The following is a 21,037-nucleotide window of genomic DNA, read 5'->3' as shown; positions in this document are numbered from 1 at the left end:
TCGTTATTGTAGGTCTTTTCCTTCTGTTGTGTTTCTTGCCTAGAGAAGTTCCTTTAGCATTTGTTGTAAAGCTGGTTTGGTGGTGCTGAACTCTCTCAGCTTTTGCTTGTCTGTAAACGTTTTAATTTCTCCATCAAATCTGAATGAGATCCTTGCTGGGTAGAGTAATCTTGTTTGCAGGTTTTTCTCCTTCATCACTTTAATTATGTTCTGCCATTCCCTTCTGGCTTGTAGAGTTTCTGCTGAGAGATCAGCTGTTATCCTGATGGGGATTCCCTTGTGTGTTATTTGTTGTTTTTGCCTTGCTGTTTTTAATATGATTTCTTTGTGTTTAATTTTTGACAGTTTGATTAGTATGTGTCTTGGTGTATTTCTCCTTGGATTTATTCTGTATGGGACTCTGTGCCTCCTGGACTTGATTAACTATTTCCTTTCCCATATTAGGGGAGTTTTCAACTATAATCTCTTCAAATATTTTCTCAGTCCCTTTCTTTTTCTCTTCTTCTTCTGGAACCCCTATAATTCGAATGTTGGTGCGTTTAATGTTGTCCCAGAGGTCTCTGAGACTGTCCTCTGTTCTTTTCATTTTTTTTTCTTTATTTTGCTCTGCAGCAGTTATTTCCACTATTTTATCTTCCACCTCACTTATCCGTTCTTCTGCCTCAGTTATTCTGCTATTGATCCCATCTAGAGTATTTTTCATTTCATTTATTGTGTTTTTAATCGATGCTTGATTCATCTTTAGTTCTTCTAGGTCCTTGTTAACTGTTTCTTGCATTTTGTCTATTCTATTTCCAAGATTTTGGATCTTGGAAATAGAATCTTGGATCATCTTTACTATCATTATTCTGAATTCTTTTTCAGGTAGACTGCCTATTACCTCTTCATTTGTTAGGTCTGGTGGGTTTTTATCTTGCTCCTTCTCCTGCTGTGTGTTTTTCTGTCTTCTCATTTTGCTTATGTTACTGTGTTTGGGGTCTCCTTTTTGCAGGCTGCAGGTTCGTAGTTCCCGTTGTTTTTGGTGTCTGTCCCCAGTGGCTAAGGTTGGTTTAGTGGGTTGTGTAGGCTTCCTGGTGGAGGGGACTAGTGCCTGTGTTCTGGTGGGTGAGGCTGGATCTTGTCTTTCTGGTGGGCAGGTCCACGTCTGGTGGTGTATTTTGGGGTGTCTGTGGACTTTTTATGATTTTAGGCAGCCTCTCTGCTAATGGGTGGCGTTGTGTTCCTGTCTTGCTAGTTGTTTGGCATAGGGTGTCCAGCACTGTAGCTTGCTGGTCGTTGAGTGAAGCTGGGTGCTGGTGTTGAGATGGAGATCTCTGGAAGATTTTCGCCGTTTGATATTATGTGGAGCTGGGAGGTCTCTTGTGGACCAGTGTCCTGAAGTTGGCTCTCCCACCTCAGAGGCACAGCACTGACTCCGGGCTCCTCAATTTGGGATGATTTGTTGTCTATTCATGTATTCCACAGATGCAGGGTACATCTAGTTGATTGTGGAGCTTTAATCTGCTGCTTCTGAGGCTGCTGGGAGAGATTTCTCTTGTTTCTTGAGGTAGGCTTGTTTAACTATAAACTTCCCTCTTGGAGCTGCTTTCACTGCATCCCATAGGTTTTGGATTGTCGTGTTTTCATTGTCATTTTTCTTTAGGTATTTTTTGATTTCCTCTTTGATTTCTTCAGTGATCTCTTGGTTATTTATTAACGTATTGTTTAGCCTCCATGTGTTTGTGTTTTTTATGTTTTTTTTCCCTGTAATTGATTTCTAATCTCATAGCGTTGTGGTCAGAAAAGATGCTTGATATGATTTCAGTTTTCTTAAATTTACTGAGGCTTGATTTGTGACCCAAGATGTGGTCTATCCTGGAGAATGTTCTGTGCACACTGGAGAAGAAAGGGTAATCTTCTGTTTTTGGATGGAATGTCATATAAATATCAATTAAATCTATCTGGTCTATTGTGTCATTAAAGCTTTTGTTTCCTTATTTATTTTCATTTTGGATGATCTGTCCATTGGTGTAAGTGAGGTGTTAAAGTCCCCCACTATTATTGTGTTACTGTCGATTTCCCCTTTTATAGCTGTTATATTTTCTCCCCTTTCATAGGTTGTCTTTTCTCCCCTTTCATAGGTTGTCTTTCCATTTTCTTGATAGTTTCCTTTACTATGCAAAAGTTTTTAAGTTTGATTAGGTCTCATTTGTTTATTTTTGCTTTTATTTCTTTTGCCCTGGGAGAGTAATCTAAGAAAATATTGCTATAATTTATGTCAAAGAATGTTTCACCTATGTTCTTTTCTAAGAGTTTTATGGTGTCATGTCTTACATTTAGGTCTTTAATGAGTTTGATTTTTGACATGGGGTTTGGCTTTGGATGTGAATTCTCCATTGTATAGACAGTTGAATGCATGGATGAGTGAGGAATGAGTGAAAGGTAGGACATGGAAATAGGAATTTGGCTATTGAGAGGGAGAAAGGGTGATAGCAAGAGGGAGAAGTGGAGTCAAAGTTTCTTGTTTGCTTTAGGACAGTAGACTTATGTTTGTTTAAATTCTGGTGGCAAAGATGGAAGAGTGGTGAAAAGGGATAAAGTGTAAGTAAGGTTCCTGAGAGGGCTTGAAGGGTTAGGGTTTAGAGCACAGGTATACTGGCCTTAGATTGAAGAGAGCTACTGGATTGTAACAAGAGGAAAGAGAGTAGATGAAAGTGCAGGTTTATGAGTTGATGGGAAGGTGAGAGAGTGCCTCTATGTTGGATCACAGATTTTCCTTTTCTGTATCTCTCCACTTTAAGTTATATGAACATATGTCAGGAAATGAAGAATAATTAAATATGCTTTTAATGCAGGATGGCAACCAAAAATTTTAACATGATTTAGGAGTTAAGTTTTTTATTCTTAGGTACTCTGGCTTCTTGTTTGCCCTTGCAGGCCATCCTGCAACAAATAACCAGCCCAAATCTCACCCCGCATTGTCCAATGTACTTTGTTAGATACCACAATGGTGTATTGCTTAGGTTTCAGCAATCTTGAGTATATTCCTAGTGTCAGCTTAGGAGTGCTTCTAACTGAGATTTAAAGGATAACCAAGAATAACACTTGTTTGTATTTACACAATGACTTTTTTTTTTTTTTTTTTTTGTTTGCGGTATGCGGGCCTCTCACTGTTGTGGCCTCTCCCCTTGCGGAGCACAGGCTCCGGAGCACAGGCTCAGTGGCCATGGCTCACGGGCCCAGCCGCTCTGCGGCATGTGGAATCTTCCCAGACCGGGGCACGAACCCGTGTCCCCTGCATCGGCAGGCGGACTCTCAACCACTGCGCCACCAGGGAAGCCCGACTTTTTTTTTTTTAAGTAAAGAGAGTTTTCTGGCCTTAAAGATCTCAGTTTGTAGTGTCTTACTCTTTTCAAAATAACATGTAGTGTGGGGAAAAACAGCTTCTAAAATGAAAAAGCTCTGCTGGGTTTTCTTTAGAATAAGAATGGTCATATAGCATTGTAGAGAACATTAGAAATGGTGTGAGTGAAGTGCTTAGCATAGGTCTAAGTAAAGCAGCCAGATTGTAGTGCAAATGATGTAACTATATACACGGTTTATGTCAAAGACTATAAGAACAAGAGATATTGCTTATCAAACTGAAAAGAGTTGTTAAAGAGTCATAGAATCTTTTTTGTGATATGTATTTTAAAAGTTAAATATGAGCTTTATTTTTTTCCTACTATAAAACAATACATATTCATTGTAGAAAATATAAAGAAAGCAAAAATCACCCCAAATCACAGCATCCTAAAATAGTAATCACTTTTAACTTTTTGGTCAACACTCCTCCAAATCCTCCAAACATTTCTTTCTAAGAGGTATTATACACATATACATGCACATACACATATATGCATATACATATATATATATTTTACGTACATGGCATCATGCTATTCCTTTTCTACAACCTGCATTTTTGACTTAGTGCATTGTGAACACCTTTCAATACCCATGAAAGCATAGCAAAATCATCAGTTTTATGACTGTGTGGAATACCATTATATGATTATTTATAATGTATTTCATTAATTCTCTCTTAATGGATGTTTAGGTTGTTTCTAGTGTTTCACTAAAGTAAATCATGCTGTGATAAGCATCCTTTACTCTGATCAAGGTGAATGGCACATTAAAAATTTTTACATATTGCCAAAGTGACCTCCAGAAAGACTAGTCCAAATTATATTTCTAAGGACAGTAAATGAAAGTACTTGCATTCCTACATCTTATAACCAACTCTAGATGTTGTGAAACTTTTTAGTACTTGTGCATTTTATAGATGAAAAATTGTTTCAGTATTTTTTATATGTATTTCTTTGATTGCTAATAAAGTTATGTTTACTGGCCACTTGTTTTTCCTCCTTTTATGAATTTCCCCTTATAGTTCTTATCTACTTTTCTGTTAGTTCACCCTCCAATATTTAAAGGTGAGGAAACTGAGGTCTAAAGAAATGAAGTGACTTAGACCTTGGTCACCCAGAAATTTAGTGACAGAATTGGTAATCATAGCATGTTAGAGCTGGGAAGGAATCTAAGAGATCATCAAGTCCCAACGCTCTAATGTTACAGAGGCAGAAACAGAGGCCTAAAGATATTAGGTGACTTACCTAAGGACAGCCACACAGCTCATTAGTGACAGAACCAGGAATCTGAATCATGTCTCATGAAGAGGGAAAGGCAAGTAACATTTTTGAGCCTGCTATGTTTCTTACATGTACTTTTTCACTTAATTCTCTCTACTATTCTGCTGTTATTCCCATTTGAACAGATGTGGTAACTGAGGTTCAAAGAACTTCAGTGATTTGCCCAGTCACACACCTAGTTATTTGCAAAATGGCCTAGAATCCAAGTCTTCTGATTCTTAATCCAGGGGTAATATTGCCTCTTAGAGTAGTAACTGTCGATAGTAGAGTTACATAGTAGATTTGTTTCTTGGCTTCATTCAAATACTCATTTGATAAAATATGATTTGCCTCTTAGGAGCTTGTAAATAAAACTCTGCCTCTGTTTAGTAGTTCTTATTTGATACTGGACACCAATCTGACTGTGAACTAAAGGAACTTTTTTTTTTTTTTTTTTTTTTTTTTGCGGTATGCGGGCCTCTCACTGTTGTGGCCTCCCCCGTTGCGGAGCACAGGCTCCGGACACGCAGGCTCCGGACGCGCAGGCTCAGCGGCCATGGCTCACGGGCCCAGCCGCTCCGCGGCATATGGGATCCTCCCAGACCGGGGCACGAACCCGTATCCCCTGCATCGGCAGGCGGACTCTCAACCACTTGCGCCACCAGGGAGGCCCTAAAGGAACTTATCATTGTAAGCAAAAGCTGATTAGAAGCCAAGTCTGATGCTTATTGAGTGAATAGAATTGAGATCCATGAGCTAGATATGACCTAAGTTTTGTATGGTAGTGATGTCTGGGTTGAAACTCTTAGTATCATCTTAGAATTATTTTTATTCCATAGAGAATAAAATCTTAATATATAAATTGAAAATGACATTTGGGTTCTCTGAAGTGTAAAATGGATCTCAAATCATCAAGGGGTCAAATAGGAACAAAATCGAAACCATGTCAATTGCATCCTCCATATCTCTAAAAAAGCCTGTTAACCTTCATTTCTTGACAGGGCACAGAATTTCAAAATCATATTAGAGCTAATTTGGTTAGGGCTCCATCCTATAGAGATTTACAAAGATGACTATTGACTTGTGTATAACTTTGTTGACACTCTTGGTTCGTTCATTTATGTTGAAGTTAGTTGGTAAACTCTATATTCTCCGTTTCTGCTTTCCAGACAGATCTTGTGTTTGGGTTGATGTTTTTTAAACCTGCTAGTTTCATGTAAGTAAGTTGGGGAAAGTGGAAGAGTGCAGCAAGTGATAGAATCATTTTTTCCTTCACAGAGAATTTTATAGGCTTGTTGAATAGAGGGACCAACAATTAACTCACATTATTCTAGTCTTCAGCAGTAGGGATCTATTAAGCTTATTATTTAAGAAATAGACATTATTTCTTATCTTTGGTATTTTTCTGATTTACTTTATTGGAATAAGAGTTAAAGTTTAATTAAGACTTCTAGATTCTGGTAAAGTTTGGAGGTTTGGTTTTGTTTCACCCTTTGTTTGTTTGTTTGTTTTTGTTTTTCTCTTCCCTCTTGTAGCCTTTGTCACTAGAAGAATGTAAAAAACAGAGTTGAGTAGCTAAAACTATACCACTTTTAAGCTCATGCAAAGTTGGTTACATAAAGAGAATAGAGCATTAATTCAGTCTATTAACAAACAAGTATCACCAGAAGTAATTCCTATTCTAGTATCAAACATAATAGTCCTTTAACATCTCCTTTGGAATGTTGAAAAGAGATCAAATGAAACCTTCAGAATGGTCATTTGTAGGGGAAGAAGACACCTCCACTTTCATTCATCCATTGTAGCTCCACTTTCTCATTTTAATGCTCAGTCCACAGTGGCTATGGTAAAAGATGTCCTGTACCTACAGAGATGGCAGTGGAGAGGGGATATCACCTTTCTGTTTATTGCTTGTTGCAGTTTGGCCTGTTTACAGACAGAATTGCTGTGCGGGTGCTTCTAGTGGAGAGCAAAGGAAATCAAGGTAGCAGCAAGAAATCAGCATTTACACATGACCTGTGAATTGGCTAATTTTTAACATGCAGTTAGTTAAGAAATGATTACAGCCTGAGGAGTCATGACCTCAACTTTTCATCATCTCCATTGGATTGTGCCTCAGTTTGGAAATGAAGGAGGTATAAGGGAAGTTTTAATTGTACCTGTGTGATTTATCCCTAGTCAGCTCTTTAATTTCTTCTGGCTGTCTGAGGTTTCCGACATGCTGTAAATTTCCCCAACTTTTTCATTATCTGCAATTTCTTTATGACTCGTGAATCAGAGTGGAGAGAGAGTGTGGATTTACAGCAGAGATAAACATGTCCATAAAGTCTGTATCTGTGTCAGTAATTGTACTGCTGTCAGTGACTGTCCTGTTTTACAGGCCTCTCTTGGGAAAGGAACCGGCTTCACTACCAGCAGCAGCAGTGAAGTGCTTGCTTTGATTTGCATTAACTTGCTGGGAGATTAGGTAGGAATGGTGGGTAGGAACTGATACTGGACCTTGGCCTCTCTTGTTTGTTTGCCTGTTTGTTTGTTTGTTTAAGGTCAGATGACTTCATGTTGGATAACTGTTGAAAATAGAACATGTACAATGTTCATTTTCTAAGTGAAAATGCAGCTTATTTTTTGATATGGTAGATATAAAAAATCCTTTCTAACTTCATTTTACACAACGCATTTAAGATGATTTTCCTTTTCTATTGCTCTTGAGATAAATAAACTTGGGTCTTTTTTCCTCTTTCCAGTTAAAACACGGGATTTCTCTTTTAGAACATTCATTCCTCTTCAAGAGTGGAGCCAGCCAGAGTCTTGATGATGACTATGTCTAACATGTCTTAATTCTCAACTGTTAATGTCTCTTTCCTGGCGGCTTGAGGTGGTTGGTGTGCCCTCAACCATTTGCCGTGAGAAAGGAAGTCTTAAAATAGAGAGAAATTCTGCATATTCCTGTCTTTAAAGACCCTTCAGGAATTCTCTAGTGTTTGCTTTTTTTATAGCAGATGTGAAAAGAAACTGAAGTTACGAGAAGCCCTTTTAAAATAGATGGGGAAGCAAACATATACTTTTCTTTTTTACATTTGATATTTGAGCAGATCCCTCAAGAGTCAAAACTGTCCTTGCATATCCTAAACCTTCTGCGAGGTAGTTTAGAAGGGTAGGAGGTGACAGTACAGTTTAACAAAGAGAGGATAAGATGCATGATAAATCTCAACCTGTAGTCAGCCCAGGAGTCCAAATAATATGGAGAGTTATCTAGTTGATAACTTTTATCACCTTTTACTTCTTTTCCTTCTTCTGCTTGCATTCTTTTTGCCATCTTTCTACCAGTAGATGGGAGAGGGAAGATGAAAGGAGATGATATAACACATAATTGTTTGGCTTTTTTTCCAGAAGCTGTGGTGAAAAGTATGGTTAGAGAAAACTATGGCTAAAATGAAATTTGAAATTATCTGTGGTTTTAATTCTTTATCTCTCCTATTGTCTTGACGGAGTTTATTCTTACTCAACGATGGATAAACTGCTTTCTTTGAGTGAGAGGAATAAGCTACTTACACCCCTTTAGTTACTGTTAGTGTACTTGCCCTCTGTTAGAACAGGGACCCTTTTCCACTCATTTTCTTCTTTCCCATCATGCCAAGCAAGTGTTCTTCATGGAATCGGCTTGTGAAGTCACATTATTACCTAATTCTAGTTTGGGAAAACATCTAGTACTTGGCTTACTAGGTCCAATTTAACAAACATGCACAATAACCTAATCCAACCAACCAAACAAAACTTCGAGTTATCCTCTTAACTTGGTGCTGTAACATCCTATTTTGTTTTATGAACTTAAAACATTGTTTTCTTTAGTGAATGCCATATTGGAAGTGCTTGACATCCATTTTGCTGTAGACCTTTATTTTTTCTTTTGTCTTTTATCCATTTTATACAACCCAACTATAAACACATTAAGTTTGGACTAAGATAAGGAGTTTCATCTGTATGCCTGCCTGCTCAATTAGTCAAAAGAAGAATGAGATGTCCATCTAGGTCTGACTATAGAAATAAGCTTTCTGATTGCTCAGGTTGAAAGGCTTGTTATTACTAAGACTGTCTCCTCCCCCAAAATAATTTTATAGGTGGGGAAAGTGTAGTATTCTAGCTTTGCAGGGGAAGCATTTTTCTCCTGGTTGAACAGAAAATAGTTTATGGTTGTCTCCTTCTGTTTCTGCTGCCCTCAGCTGTCAAATTCAGTAAAAACAAGGGTTTAATTAGCCAGCAGTCTCACAGTGTTGGAGGATAATGACACTAACAAAGAAAAGAGCAACACAATAAAAGATTATTTGGATACTAAGTTGTATACCTGCTATTCTCTGAAATGGCTCCACAGCAGGGATTGGTAACATTGTATTAAAGGTTTAATAAACATAGGCACTGGAGAGTGATTCAGTAACATGTCTCACCCTTGAAACAGCTCAGGCAGTGTCTTCCTCCCTCTCCTTAATCAGGCTGAGAATGGAATCCAAGAGTAGCCAGGCTTGAAACTAAAAGGCAGGGCTGGAGTATTGATCTGTTAATATTTGTAGAAAGGATAATTCTTGGGTGAAAATCCTCCTATGGTGGTTTACTTTTTTAAGATCCCAGACTTCCTTGGAGCTGTAGGTTAAAAATAACTTGTTTCAAACTACCAAGTAAATGAGTATCAATGCCACGAGTACATCAGAAAAGAAGCCCCTCTCCACTAGCTTAAGAAGAAATCCCCTTGTCTTCTTTTCCTCCACTAGTTCATTATGAAAAAATTTTAAACATCCAGTGAGTGCCCCATATTTATATATAATGGGAACATTTATTTATTTATTTATTTATTTATTTCCCCCCTCCTTGAACTATTTTGAAGTAAGTTTCTGACATCAGACACTTTACCCCTAAATACTTCAGGATACATCTCCTAAGAATAAAGACAGTTTCCTAAATAATAATGCTATTATTACATCCAAGAAAAATTAACAGTAATTGCAAAATACCTAATATCCTTCCACATTGAAAATTTCTCAATTGTCCCTAAATTTTATGTAGCTTTCTTTTTTTTTAACCAAGATTCAGTCAAAGTTAAGGCACTGTAAATGCCAATACATTCTTGATAGGAGAACATTTAGTGCTCCTATCTAAATTCCACACACCAGCTCTTTTAATAAATATTTACTGAATTTTTCCTATGGTGAACATATATTTACTCAAATGACTATCATTTCCCTCTAGAATATTGAGTTTCAAGTTCTCCCTCTACACCAAGACTGCTTTATCCAGCTTCCTTAATCTATTTCTGGTATTCTCCCCTTCCCCTAGCAGAATTAGCTGTAGAATTGATCTTTTCTCCTATAACTACTCCACTCCACAGTCAGAGTAATAGTTTTGAAACACAAATTGACATGTGACCTTATTCCCTTCTTAAAACCCATCAATGGCTTCCCCTTGCTCTTAGTTAAATAAAATTAAAAACCTTTAACTTGGCCTTATAGCTCTGCATGACCTGGCCTTTGTCACACCATGTTCATCTCACACCATGCTTCCCTCTCTGAGGGAAACTCCTAAAGAGGAAAAAGTGAGGTAAGAATTCAAGGGACACTTCTTGGAAGAGATGAAACTAAGGTAGAAATGGCTACTTATTTGGCTTCCAAATATTAATGGCTAATATTTGTATATGGGAGGAAAGAAGACACTTTCAACTGAGAAGAAATTTGGGGGTATGAATTGGTTAGAGTGCTAGAAAATGTGGTTGGAAAAGTGAGGAGGAGCTAAATTGTGGAAAGCCCGAGGAATCATTTTCAAAAGTCTGGTAGCCACCCCCAGAGAGAATTGAAGGGTGTGGTGATGGGTCTAAGAGACCAGCTAGGAAGCTGTTGCAGTCCAAGAATGCGCTAACTGCTTGTACTAGATAGGAGGGTATGAATGCAAAGGAAGGTTATTTGCGGGGGGGAAATAGATATGAGATTGTAATAGACTGGAGAGACATGAGTCAAAACGATTTCAAGATTTTAAGCCCTTGTGACTAGGAGAATACAATTTAAGGTGGAAGTGGGTATGCGTTATAAAACTTCAGTTTTGTTTGCCGAAGTGTCATTAAGGCATCATTGAAATGAATAACTTAACTATCAAGGTTATAGGATAAAAGATTGTGGCTATCAGGTCTATTAGAATGAGGTTTGGGGGATTCCCTGGTGGCGCAGTGGTTGAGAGTTCACCTGCCAATGCAGGGGACACGGGTTCATGCCCCGGTTTGGGAAGATCCCACATGCCGCGGAGCGGCTGGGCCCGTGAGCTATGGCCGCTGAGCCTGCGCGTCCGGAGCCTGTGCTCCACAATGGGAGAGGCCCCAACAGTGAGAGGCCCACGTACCGCAAAAAAAAGAATGAGGTTCAACTACATATAAGAAATCCAAAATAATTGTGGCTTACACAAAGTAGAATTTCTTTTTTCCCCACAAAAAGGAAGACTGGAGGTAGTTAGGTACAGACTGGAAGGGGAGCTCTACAGTGTCAAGAGCTGAGGCTTCTTTCTTTTCACTCCACTTTCTTGGTGCCTGGCTTCCATCCTAAAGGATACCTCCTGGTCTAAGATAACTGCTAGAGATCTAGGCATTGAGCCTGAGCTGTAGGCCAGAAGAATGTGAGAAGGGAGAAAGACAAAAAGGGGCACCATACAACTGACTCCTTTCCTTTTAAGCAGCCTTCCTGGAAATCCCACAGAATTCAGTCATCTGGACTGACTGACCTAGCTGCAAAAGAATGTAATCTTTTATCCTGAGCTGTAATTTTGCTGGGTAAGAATTGGGGTTCTTTTAATAAGGAGGAAAGGGAGAACAGGTATTGGGATAAGCAACCAACATTCTCTGCCACAGGGAACGAGAGACCTGTGCAAGAGCAATGATTGGTCAGTAGAAGTAGAAGAATGTGAGGTGATGGTTATGTTGAGAAGCTCAAAATTAGTGATTTTTGTATGTATGGATGTTAATTTGTGAGTTGGACTTCATTCTTATAATTTGTTGGTTATCTTGTGTGAATTATAAATAAAGGGTAGGGACTGTTTCTGTTTTCTTTACTGTATGTTTGGTATTCCAAAAATGAGTGAATAGCTTTTAAGAGATCTTGCAGACCTTTGTCTTTGGGAGGTTGGTTTCCAAGGAAGTAAATAGAAGATCTCAGCTTTTTTTTTTCAATCTTCAGGAGGCAAACAACTCAAGAAATGGTCATCTTTTAATATTGACTGTTTTTAGTAGTCAGCTTATTAATACTTATGTCTACTCAGCAGGTTCTGAGTAGATATTTCTAGTTATGAAGAGAAACACTTGGTTCTCTGATTTCCACATATTTATCAAGATTCTAAGATTTAAAAAAAAAAGAAGATTGTTTAAGTAAAATTTTGTTTTATGCGAATTAGCCTGGACTAGGAAATCCAAGGGCTAATTTTTGTCCTCACTGTGTCTCACATAGCCTTGATTATAAAAGTCTATCAATATTGTTGAATGAATGATTGAATTATTTCTAAAGCCTGATATTATGTAGGCTCTGGTGATATTACTGTTTAACATAGTAGAATTTGCTTTATAGCCAGTAAAAAAAAAAAACAACTGTAATATCCTTTATTAATATATTACATAATATAATTATTAATATAATTACATATATTATTAGTAAGCTATTTTTATAATGACTATATTGCTAGTTTAAAAACTCTAACTCCTAAGAATACTTCTCAGCAAAATACATAAACAGATTCATTTAGAAGCACTTTTTGAAAACTTGGCCCCAAATGCCAGATAAAGCTATCAGATTTATGCTGCTTAAAATAGTGAAAATCAGTGTTTTCCTCTTCATGTTTTGAGACAACTCCTTACTTGCCTTGTAGCACTTTGTCTGCTGCAGAGTGTGCATGATTTTGCCCTACTTCTGGTAACTGGATTCTTATCCTCTCAATAGCATCAGTATTAAGCCAGCCTTCTTTACCTCCTCCATCCATATTAAACCTGTCTTGGAAAGAGTCCGTTTATTGGATAATAGAGCTACACTGGGGCTCTATGACAGTATCTTTTGCTGCCTCGTTAACTCTGGAGCATTAGAACAAGATAAAAATGCCCTAAAGCCTCTTATCTGATGTCTGGTGTAACCTGCTGAAAGCAGGAGTGCTATTAGTTTATGTTAGAAATCAAATGGCCCTCTCCAGTGCAGGAAGTACTGATTAAAGCTGAAGTGTCCCTGGAGGACTCTACAGCTGTCACAGGGGTGGTAGCTGCCCTCACCAAAAGGGATATCTGGGCCAGAGGTCCCAGTGGGGTGGTGCCTTAAGAACACGCACGTGGCTGCCCCAGCTGTTCTGCTTTGCCTAATGAATTGTTTTACAAGAAGAGGCTGGGTATTGTCATCACAAGCTGCCTTCCTTAGGGACTGGAGCAGGCCAAATAATAAGTAATGTTAGTGATGGTAATTGAAAAGTGATGGCTCTCCTGGGATCTTTATAGCCTGGAGCTGGTTGGCACTTGTGGATTGTCTTGTCCTACCAAGACCCTTTTTGAAGTGTGCCTTTTTTTTTTTCCCAATTTCATAATAATGTTGTGATTTTTTTTTCTCCCCTTATTGGCAGAGGCAGTCTTAGGAACATTATAGTGGCTTTAAGTACAAAAGGAACAGCTTTGGCTTTTTCATTAAATTATCAACACTGCAATAGTAAAGAAGGGCCACCACATCTTCTTAGTCTCTTGGGGAACTGCTGCAGAGATCTCTCCAGACTTTTAAAAGAACATTTTAAACTTATACAGATAATTCAACCTCTTGATTTAAAAACTTTTTAAAAATAGTATGGGAGGATATAAAGTGAAAAGTAAAATCCTTACCTGCTGAACTTATCTGAGGAAACCACCAACAGTTTCTCCATGAACATTTCCAGACATTTTCTATGCATTAATGAAGTTTTTTATGTTACCACACACAGATGAGGTCATAATATGTATACGTAATGTTTTGTAGCTTGTTTTTGCCTCCCCACAATATATCTTAGATATCTTTCCACAGCAGTTCAGATAGATCTACCTCTTTGTTTCTCAGCTGCTGCATAGAATTTCGTAGTATGGATATACCAATGCTAGACTCTTTGTTGACAGTTTGACTTGGACCTATGAGTGAACACTTACTGTACCAATTGGTTGCAATGACTGATTTGTGTTCTATGGTTCAACCTATGATTTTTACATGAAGTGATTTCCTCTCTTCAGGAATGTTGCCTTCAGTTCCGGGACTGTTTTAAAATAGAAAATACTAGAGGCAAAACTTTTTTGGAGGGATGGTGTGAGTCTTGTCATGGATCATCAGCTGGACATATGTAGTGATTTGCACCCTGCTGTGTGTTTTAAATTCTTTGCTTAGTTAAATGAGAAGTGTTCTGTCCCAGATAGGTGGGGAAAACAAATAGCCTTTAATGGATGTTGTCTAAGGCATTGACTGGAGGCTTCCTATAAAGTTGAATGAGTGTTTTCTCCCCTAATTTTCTACTTCACAAGTTCCAAGAATCAAGTTATGAATGCATTAATGGACTCGGGTAATGATTTGTCAGCACGTGAAAATGAGGACTTAGGTTTCTTGTGTAACAGCTTGGCTAACAAAGCAAGTTTGTGCCTCATGAACTTTAGGGCCCTTGCTAGGAGTGGCAGTGTGATGAATGAAGCAAAGCAATTTTCCAGGAGCATTTCAGGTCAGTGATGGCAGAAATCAGTTGTCTTCTCAGGCAAACAGAAACCTAATTTCAGTTGCATCTGTCTTCAGTAGAATCTATGCAAATTGAGTGGTAAAAATTTTTACTTCCATCAAAAGTAGGAACATTATAGGTCTTTTTTTTTTTTGCGGTATGTGGGCCTCTCACTGTTGTGGCCTCTCCCGTTGCGGAGCACAGGCTCCGGACGCACAGGCCTAGCGGCCATGGCTCACGGGCCCAGCCGCTCCGCGGCATGTGGGATCTTCCCAGACCAGGGCACGAACCCGTGTCCCCTGCATCGGCAGGCGGACTCTCAACCACTGCGCCACCAGGGAAGCCCTATAGGTCTTTTTTAACTCAAAGCCCTTTAGACTAATTCTCTCAACACTTCGAAGTTCTGATTTGCCCAAATGTTGAAAGATATCATTCTAATAAATTGTGAAATGCCAGCCTGTTTTGTTTCAAGTTTCTTACACGTTTTCCCTTTCCTTGATGTTAGTCATTTGAATTGTTATACAATGCTTAACTTAATACTTGGAGGCTATTATTAGTAACAGTTACAATTTATACCCAATTTACTTCTTGTCCAAGCCTTCAGTATTCTTGGGAAACATAGGTATACAGAGATTTTCAGGGGCTCTTGTGGGCTGTGGGAGGTCCTCTAGACCTGTGCTGTCCAAAACGGTAAGCCACTAGCCACACGTGGCTATTTGAAGTTAAATTAATTAAAGTTAAATAAAATTTAGAATGTAACTCCTCAGATGCACTCCTCAGTAAATGCTCTCGGTAGGCACACACGGCTGCTGTCTACCATTTTGGATGGCACAAACATAGAACACTTCCGTCAGATGGCACTACTCTAAACTAAAGGTTGGCTAACTGTGGCTCACAGCCCATTTTTGTATTGTCTGTGAACTAAGAATGTTTTTTACATTTTTAAAGCATTATAAAAATAAAACAAAAAATGGAAGAGTATGAGACAGCGACTGATTGTGGCCCACAAAACCTAACATATTAACTGTCTGGCCCTTTACATGAAAAGTTTCCTGACACTTGGACCTGTGTCCACTTCTCTTGATAACATTTCAGCTTTTCTGATCAAGTTAGGTTAGGGGTTTCCCTAAGCCATCAGAAGATTGTGAATCTATCAAGCAAATTAGGCAAATTTAGAGCAAAGTTTCTTTCTATAGACAGACTGTGGAATGAGTCCAGAGCTCACACAAATTAGTTCCCTGGAGCTAGCACAAGTGGGATGAGCTTTGAAATAGGTAAAATTCTTTGTAGTATAAATGGTCGACTTGCAACAGCTTTGTGAATAGTACCTACAGTGTAACAGAACATCATTCTGATTTTGTACACTATTTTGTGTCTTTAAGTACTTATTCTCTCATCTTAATTCGGAAAGAAATAGAATGAATACATTTCAGCAGACGCACTTGACCTTTCAACAAAGAATTTACCATGAAGGTTTTTAACTGTTCAATTTATTTTCGACTGTCAAATTACTTCAATCAATCTCTCCTAGGAAAAATGAAGCAAAAAGATTCTTCTGCTGATATTCTCAACATCTGAGAGAATCTTCCCTTGCCAAATGTAGCTCTAACAATTTCTCATTAAATATAAAGCTTACAAAATCTGCCTATAAAATGAGCATCTGGCATTTCTGTGGTAAATTAGAGAGTCAACTTGTTGCTTTCAAGATAGAACCTTGGGGGCCTTCCCTGGTGGCGCAGTGGTTAAGAATCCGCCTGCCAATGCAGGGGACACAGGTTTGAGCCCTGGTCCGGGAAGATCCCACATGCCAAGGAACAACTAAACCCGTGCGCCACAACTACTGAGCCTGCACTCTAGAGCCCGTGAGCCACAACTACTGAGCCTGCGTGCTGCAACTACTGAAGCCCGTGTGCCTAGAGCCCGTGCTCCGCAACAAGAGAAGCCACCGCAGTGAGAAGCCCGCACACCGCAACGAAGAGTAGCCACCCCTCGCCGCACCTAGAGAAAGCCCGCAGGCAGCAACGAAGACCCAACGCAGCCAAATTAATTAATTAATTAATTAATTTTTAAAAAGATAGAACCTTGACATTCACGAGGGAACTTTGTGAATTCCCAAGTTTGTGATAACCTATAGCGTATCATTTTTTGCCGTAAAATGCATTAAGATGTGGTTGAAAAAAATCAGTTTACCCCTTTAGGCTTTTGATGTAAATTATTCCATAATTAGAAGTAACTAAAGTAACTCTCCCACTAAAACAAATGTTACACTACAATATATTAGTAGAAGCATTAATTTGAACTTGTCTAGTAGGAGAACTTGAACTTGTCTTAGTAGAAAAATTAATTTGAACTTGTCTGAATCATATTCAAGGTAGTGATACCAGATAATCATGGACTGTATGGTGAGATCATGAAATGTACTGAACTACAGAAAAAGTCACATTTCAACATTAGCTTTGGAGAAAGAGGCAAATGGTAGAGGAAACAAGGAGATAATTGTGACACAGCATTCTGAGGGGGAACCTTCCTGAAGTGATAGCTTTTTTATAAAGAACACTATGAATGGTAGCTATGTATTGCTTTTATTCCCTGGTACAGAATCAGTGCAGATTTTATTACTGAAAGCTCTGTTCACTGATCCTAACTTGTTTTGGTGTCACTTAACAGTTTTCCATGTTAGAACTTGGACTAAATTTATGAAAACCCCCCCAAATTTCTTCTAAATCTTCAGTGTCTTCCTCTTTGTCATTCTTTGCCAAATCATCTCTAAATCTTCTTGCTCTTCTGATTCTTCCATGTCACTTTTATGTGTGCCCTCCAAACCTTCGCCACCCTCTTGTCCTGTCAGTATTAATGGTATACTCTTTATTACCTGTGAAAATAATCTCCTTGAAGTCATATACTGCCTTCTTTCATAAGGCATGCCAATAAGCATCTACCCTTTTGGATCACCCAATAATACTTGGGTGATCCAATATTGGATCATCCATAATATTTCTTATATAATCAAGGCTGTACCTCTTCTAAAGCTGGCAGTTACCAAGTTTGAGATCTTTGTCCACAGCACTTTATGATGCCAGTGGAAGTATAGCAAAGTCATATACCTTGAGCTTGTGTTTTACACTCCACGTGAAAAGTCAGAAGCATTAAGAGGAAGGAACATCACCTTGACATAGAGTTGTAAACTATAGTGCTTAAGGATAGCCTTGCACATTGTCCATGATGAGGAGAACTGAAATTCAAGCTTTTGAGAAATTAGATATTTCTCTATTTCTGGCATAAAGTATGTATAAATCCAGTCCAAAAAACATTGCCCTGTATCTGAGGTTTTTTATTGGCCTGTCACTATTTGGAAAAGCATTCTTTTTATGTCCTGAGGATCTCAGATCAGTAGGACAAACATAACTTTTTCATAAAGTCTGCACAATTACTACAAAATAGATAAGTCAGTCTGATCTTAAACTCTGTAAGCTCTATAAGGATATGTGAGCATCTGGGCTTTTCACCACTCAATTCCCAACACTTACATAATTTGTACATGATAAATATCTAATTGTCTAATAGGAGCTCACCTTTCCTCTTTCATGATTTATGTTCACAAAGGCATTTTCTTTTAGCATGTCAGTTTTACCTATGTTAAACAATTTCTTGTTATGACTCATAATCCTTCCTTTTTATGAACCCTTTAACTTTACATTTTCTCCCAAATCGCATGTGGTCATAAGTCCCATGTTTCCTGTATCATTCTCACTGCCTTTTCAGCTTTCATTAACGTTTCTCTCTCTCTGTTCCTCTCTGTACGATAAATGTTTTGATAAAAGCTTGTGCACTTACTGCAACATTCCCACACACTTCTGGATATGTGATGGAACTATTCATGTCACAGATCTGAGCCAGCCCCAAGAAAAGTATTCCAGCCATCCTTTATTCCCAATTTGTAGAAACTTTTAGTCCTTTCTAGTATCCATAGTGTTATTTTTACTATGTAAACGAGTACCAATAGGGAATATCAGAGTCACAGTGAGATGCAGGTGGTGAGTGGACTGCTAGGCTCACTCACTAGTATAGAAAAATTCGATTCTTTGGTAATGGCATTATTTAGCATTGTATAGAATGTTGCAGTGTAATTTTTCTCTGGAATTTTTGTGACACTGTTAGAAGAAAATAAATGGTTTTTGCCACAAATGAGATCTAATAATTATTTTCTTTAAATTAAGAATTATATGGGACTTCTTTGGTGGCACAGTGGTTAAGAATCCGCCTGCCAATGCAGAGAACACGGGTTTGATCCCTGGTCCGGGAAGATCCCACATGCCGCGGGGCAGCTAAGCCTGTGCGCCGCAACTATTGAGCCTGTGCTCTAGAGCCTGTGAGCCACAACTACTGAGCCTGTGTGCCACAACTACTGAAGTCCACATGCCTAGAGCTCGTGCTCCACAGCAAGAGAAGCCACCACAATGAGAAGCACGCGCACCACAACGAAGAGTAGCCCCCGCTCGCTGCAACTAGGGAAAGCCCGCATGCAGCAACAAGGCCCAATGCAGCCAAAAATAAATAAATAAAATACATAAATTTATTTTTTTAAAAAGAATTCTACCCTTAGAAATTACACTGGATTCTGTCTTTATTGTTCAGCACCACTGTGTGAAATGAGCATATGCCAATATGGGCTGTCCCCACCTGCATTAGCTTTGGTGTTAGGTGGGTATAAGCAGTGAGATCCCAGTTTGCATGATTAACCTTGTAAGGACTATGGATCCTTCCATATGTAGGAACTACCCCTATACTTTATTTAGGTCAAGAATGAAGCTGGTTTTGCAGAAATTAACAAGTAAATCCTAAAATTCACAGGGAAATACAAGAGACCCAGAAGAGCTAAACAATCTTAAAAAAGAACAAAAGTGCAGTCTCACATTTCCCAGTCTCAACACTTAATATAAAGCTACAAGTAACCAAGATAGTGTAGTACTGGCATAAGGATAGCCATACAGATCAACGGAATAGAATTGAGAATCCAGAAATAAACCCTCACATTATAGTCAATTAATTTTTGACAAGGGTACCACATCATTCAATGGGGAAAAATACATAGTCTCTTAAACAAATGGTGCTGGGAAAATGGAATATCTACATGCAAAAACTCAAAATTAAACCCACTACCTTACACCATATACAAATATTAATTCAAAATGGACTATATGGTCCTTCCCTGGTGGTCCAGTGGTAAAGAATCCGCTTTACAATGCAGGGGACGTGGGTTCAATCCCTGGTCAGGGAACTAAGATCCCACGTGGTGCGGGGCAACTAAGCCCATGCACCACAACTACTGAGCTTGTGCACCTCAACTAGAGCCTGGATGTCACAAACTACAGAACCCACATTCTCTGGAGCCTGCGCGCCACAACTAGAGAGAGAAAACCCGCATGCCACAACTAGAGAGAAACCCGTGTGCTGCAACAAAGAGCCTGCACGCCACAATGAAGATCCCGTGTGCCACGACTAAGACCCAACACAGCCAAAATAAATAAATAAATAATAAATCTTTTTTAAAAAATGGATTATAGACCTAAATGTAAGAGCTAAAACTGTAATACTCTTAGAAGAAAACATAGGCATGAATCATTGTGGCCTTAAATTAGGCAGTGTTTCTTAGATATGATACCAAAGGCATAAGCAGAGAAAGGAAATAATAAATTGGGCTTCATCAAAATGTAAAACTTTTATGTTTCAAAGATACCCTCAAGGGGCTTCCCTGGGGGCACAGTGGTTAAGAATCCACCTGCCAGTGCAGGGGACACGGGTTTGATCCCTGGTCCAGGAATATCCCATGTGCCGTGGAGCAACTAAGCCCATGCGCCGCAACTACTGAGCCTGCGCACCACAACTACTGAAGCCTGCATGCTTTGGGGCCCGCGTGCCACAACTACTGAGCCTGCGTGCTGCAGCTCCTGAAGCCCATGTGCCTAGAGCCCATGCTCTGCAACAAGAGAAGCCACCACAATGAAAAGCCCGCGCACCGCAATGAAGAGTAGTAGCCCCCACTCTCCACAACTAGAGAAAAGACCGTGCGCAGCAATGAAGACCCAACACAGCCAAAAATTAAAAAAAAAAAAAAAAGATACCATCAAGAAAGTAATAAAACAGCCCACAGAATGGGAGAAGACTTTTACAAATCAGTTCTGTATTGTTTGATATCCAGAATATATAAAGAACTCTTACAACTCAACAATAAAAAGCCCCATTTTTAAAGTGGGCAAAGGATTTAAATAGACATTTCTCCAAAGAAGATATACAGATGGCCAATAAACAGATGCAGAGATGCTCAACATCATTAATCAATAGGGAAATGCAAATCAAAACCATGAGATATTACTTCATATCCACTAGGATGACTATTATAAAAAAGATGGACAGTAACAAGTGTTGACAAGGATGTGAAAAATTGGAACACTTGTGCATCACTGGTGGGAATGTAAAAATGGTGCAGCCATTTTGGAAAAGAGTATGGTGGTTCCTCAAAAAATTAAAAACAGAATTACTATATGATTCAGCAATTCCACTTCTGGGCATATACCCAAAAGAATTGAAAGGAGGGACTGGAAGAGTTATTTGTACACCCATGTTCACAGCAGCATTATTTGTAATTGCTAAAAGGTGGAAACAACCCAAGCGTCTAT

At 38.8% G+C, this 21,037-nt stretch overlaps 1 protein-coding gene across 4 annotated transcripts in view; it reads left to right on the top strand.

Annotated features, from left to right (window-relative positions):
- The window catches only part of LIN52 (lin-52 DREAM MuvB core complex component), a 119,181-nt gene that overhangs the window by 46,279 nt on the left and 51,865 nt on the right, over positions 1 to 21,037 (top strand). Inside the window, exon 6 of one of the 4 annotated variants that reach the window (XM_060095843.1) lies at positions 15,743 to 15,794. The exons of the other annotated variants lie outside the window; for them this stretch is intronic. Within the exon in view, the coding sequence (XP_059951826.1) occupies positions 15,743 to 15,762 (20 nt within the window). The 3' untranslated portion in view covers positions 15,763 to 15,794. Of the gene's footprint in view, positions 1 to 15,742; positions 15,795 to 21,037 lie in introns of those variants that run through there. 4 annotated transcript variants of the gene reach the window in all.

Source organism: Mesoplodon densirostris, chromosome 4, assembly GCF_025265405.1.
Source record: "Mesoplodon densirostris isolate mMesDen1 chromosome 4, mMesDen1 primary haplotype, whole genome shotgun sequence".
Lineage (NCBI taxonomy): Eukaryota > Metazoa > Chordata > Mammalia > Artiodactyla > Ziphiidae > Mesoplodon > Mesoplodon densirostris.
Note: the sequence above shows the minus strand (reverse complement) of the source record. Positions and strands in the feature narration are given on the sequence as shown.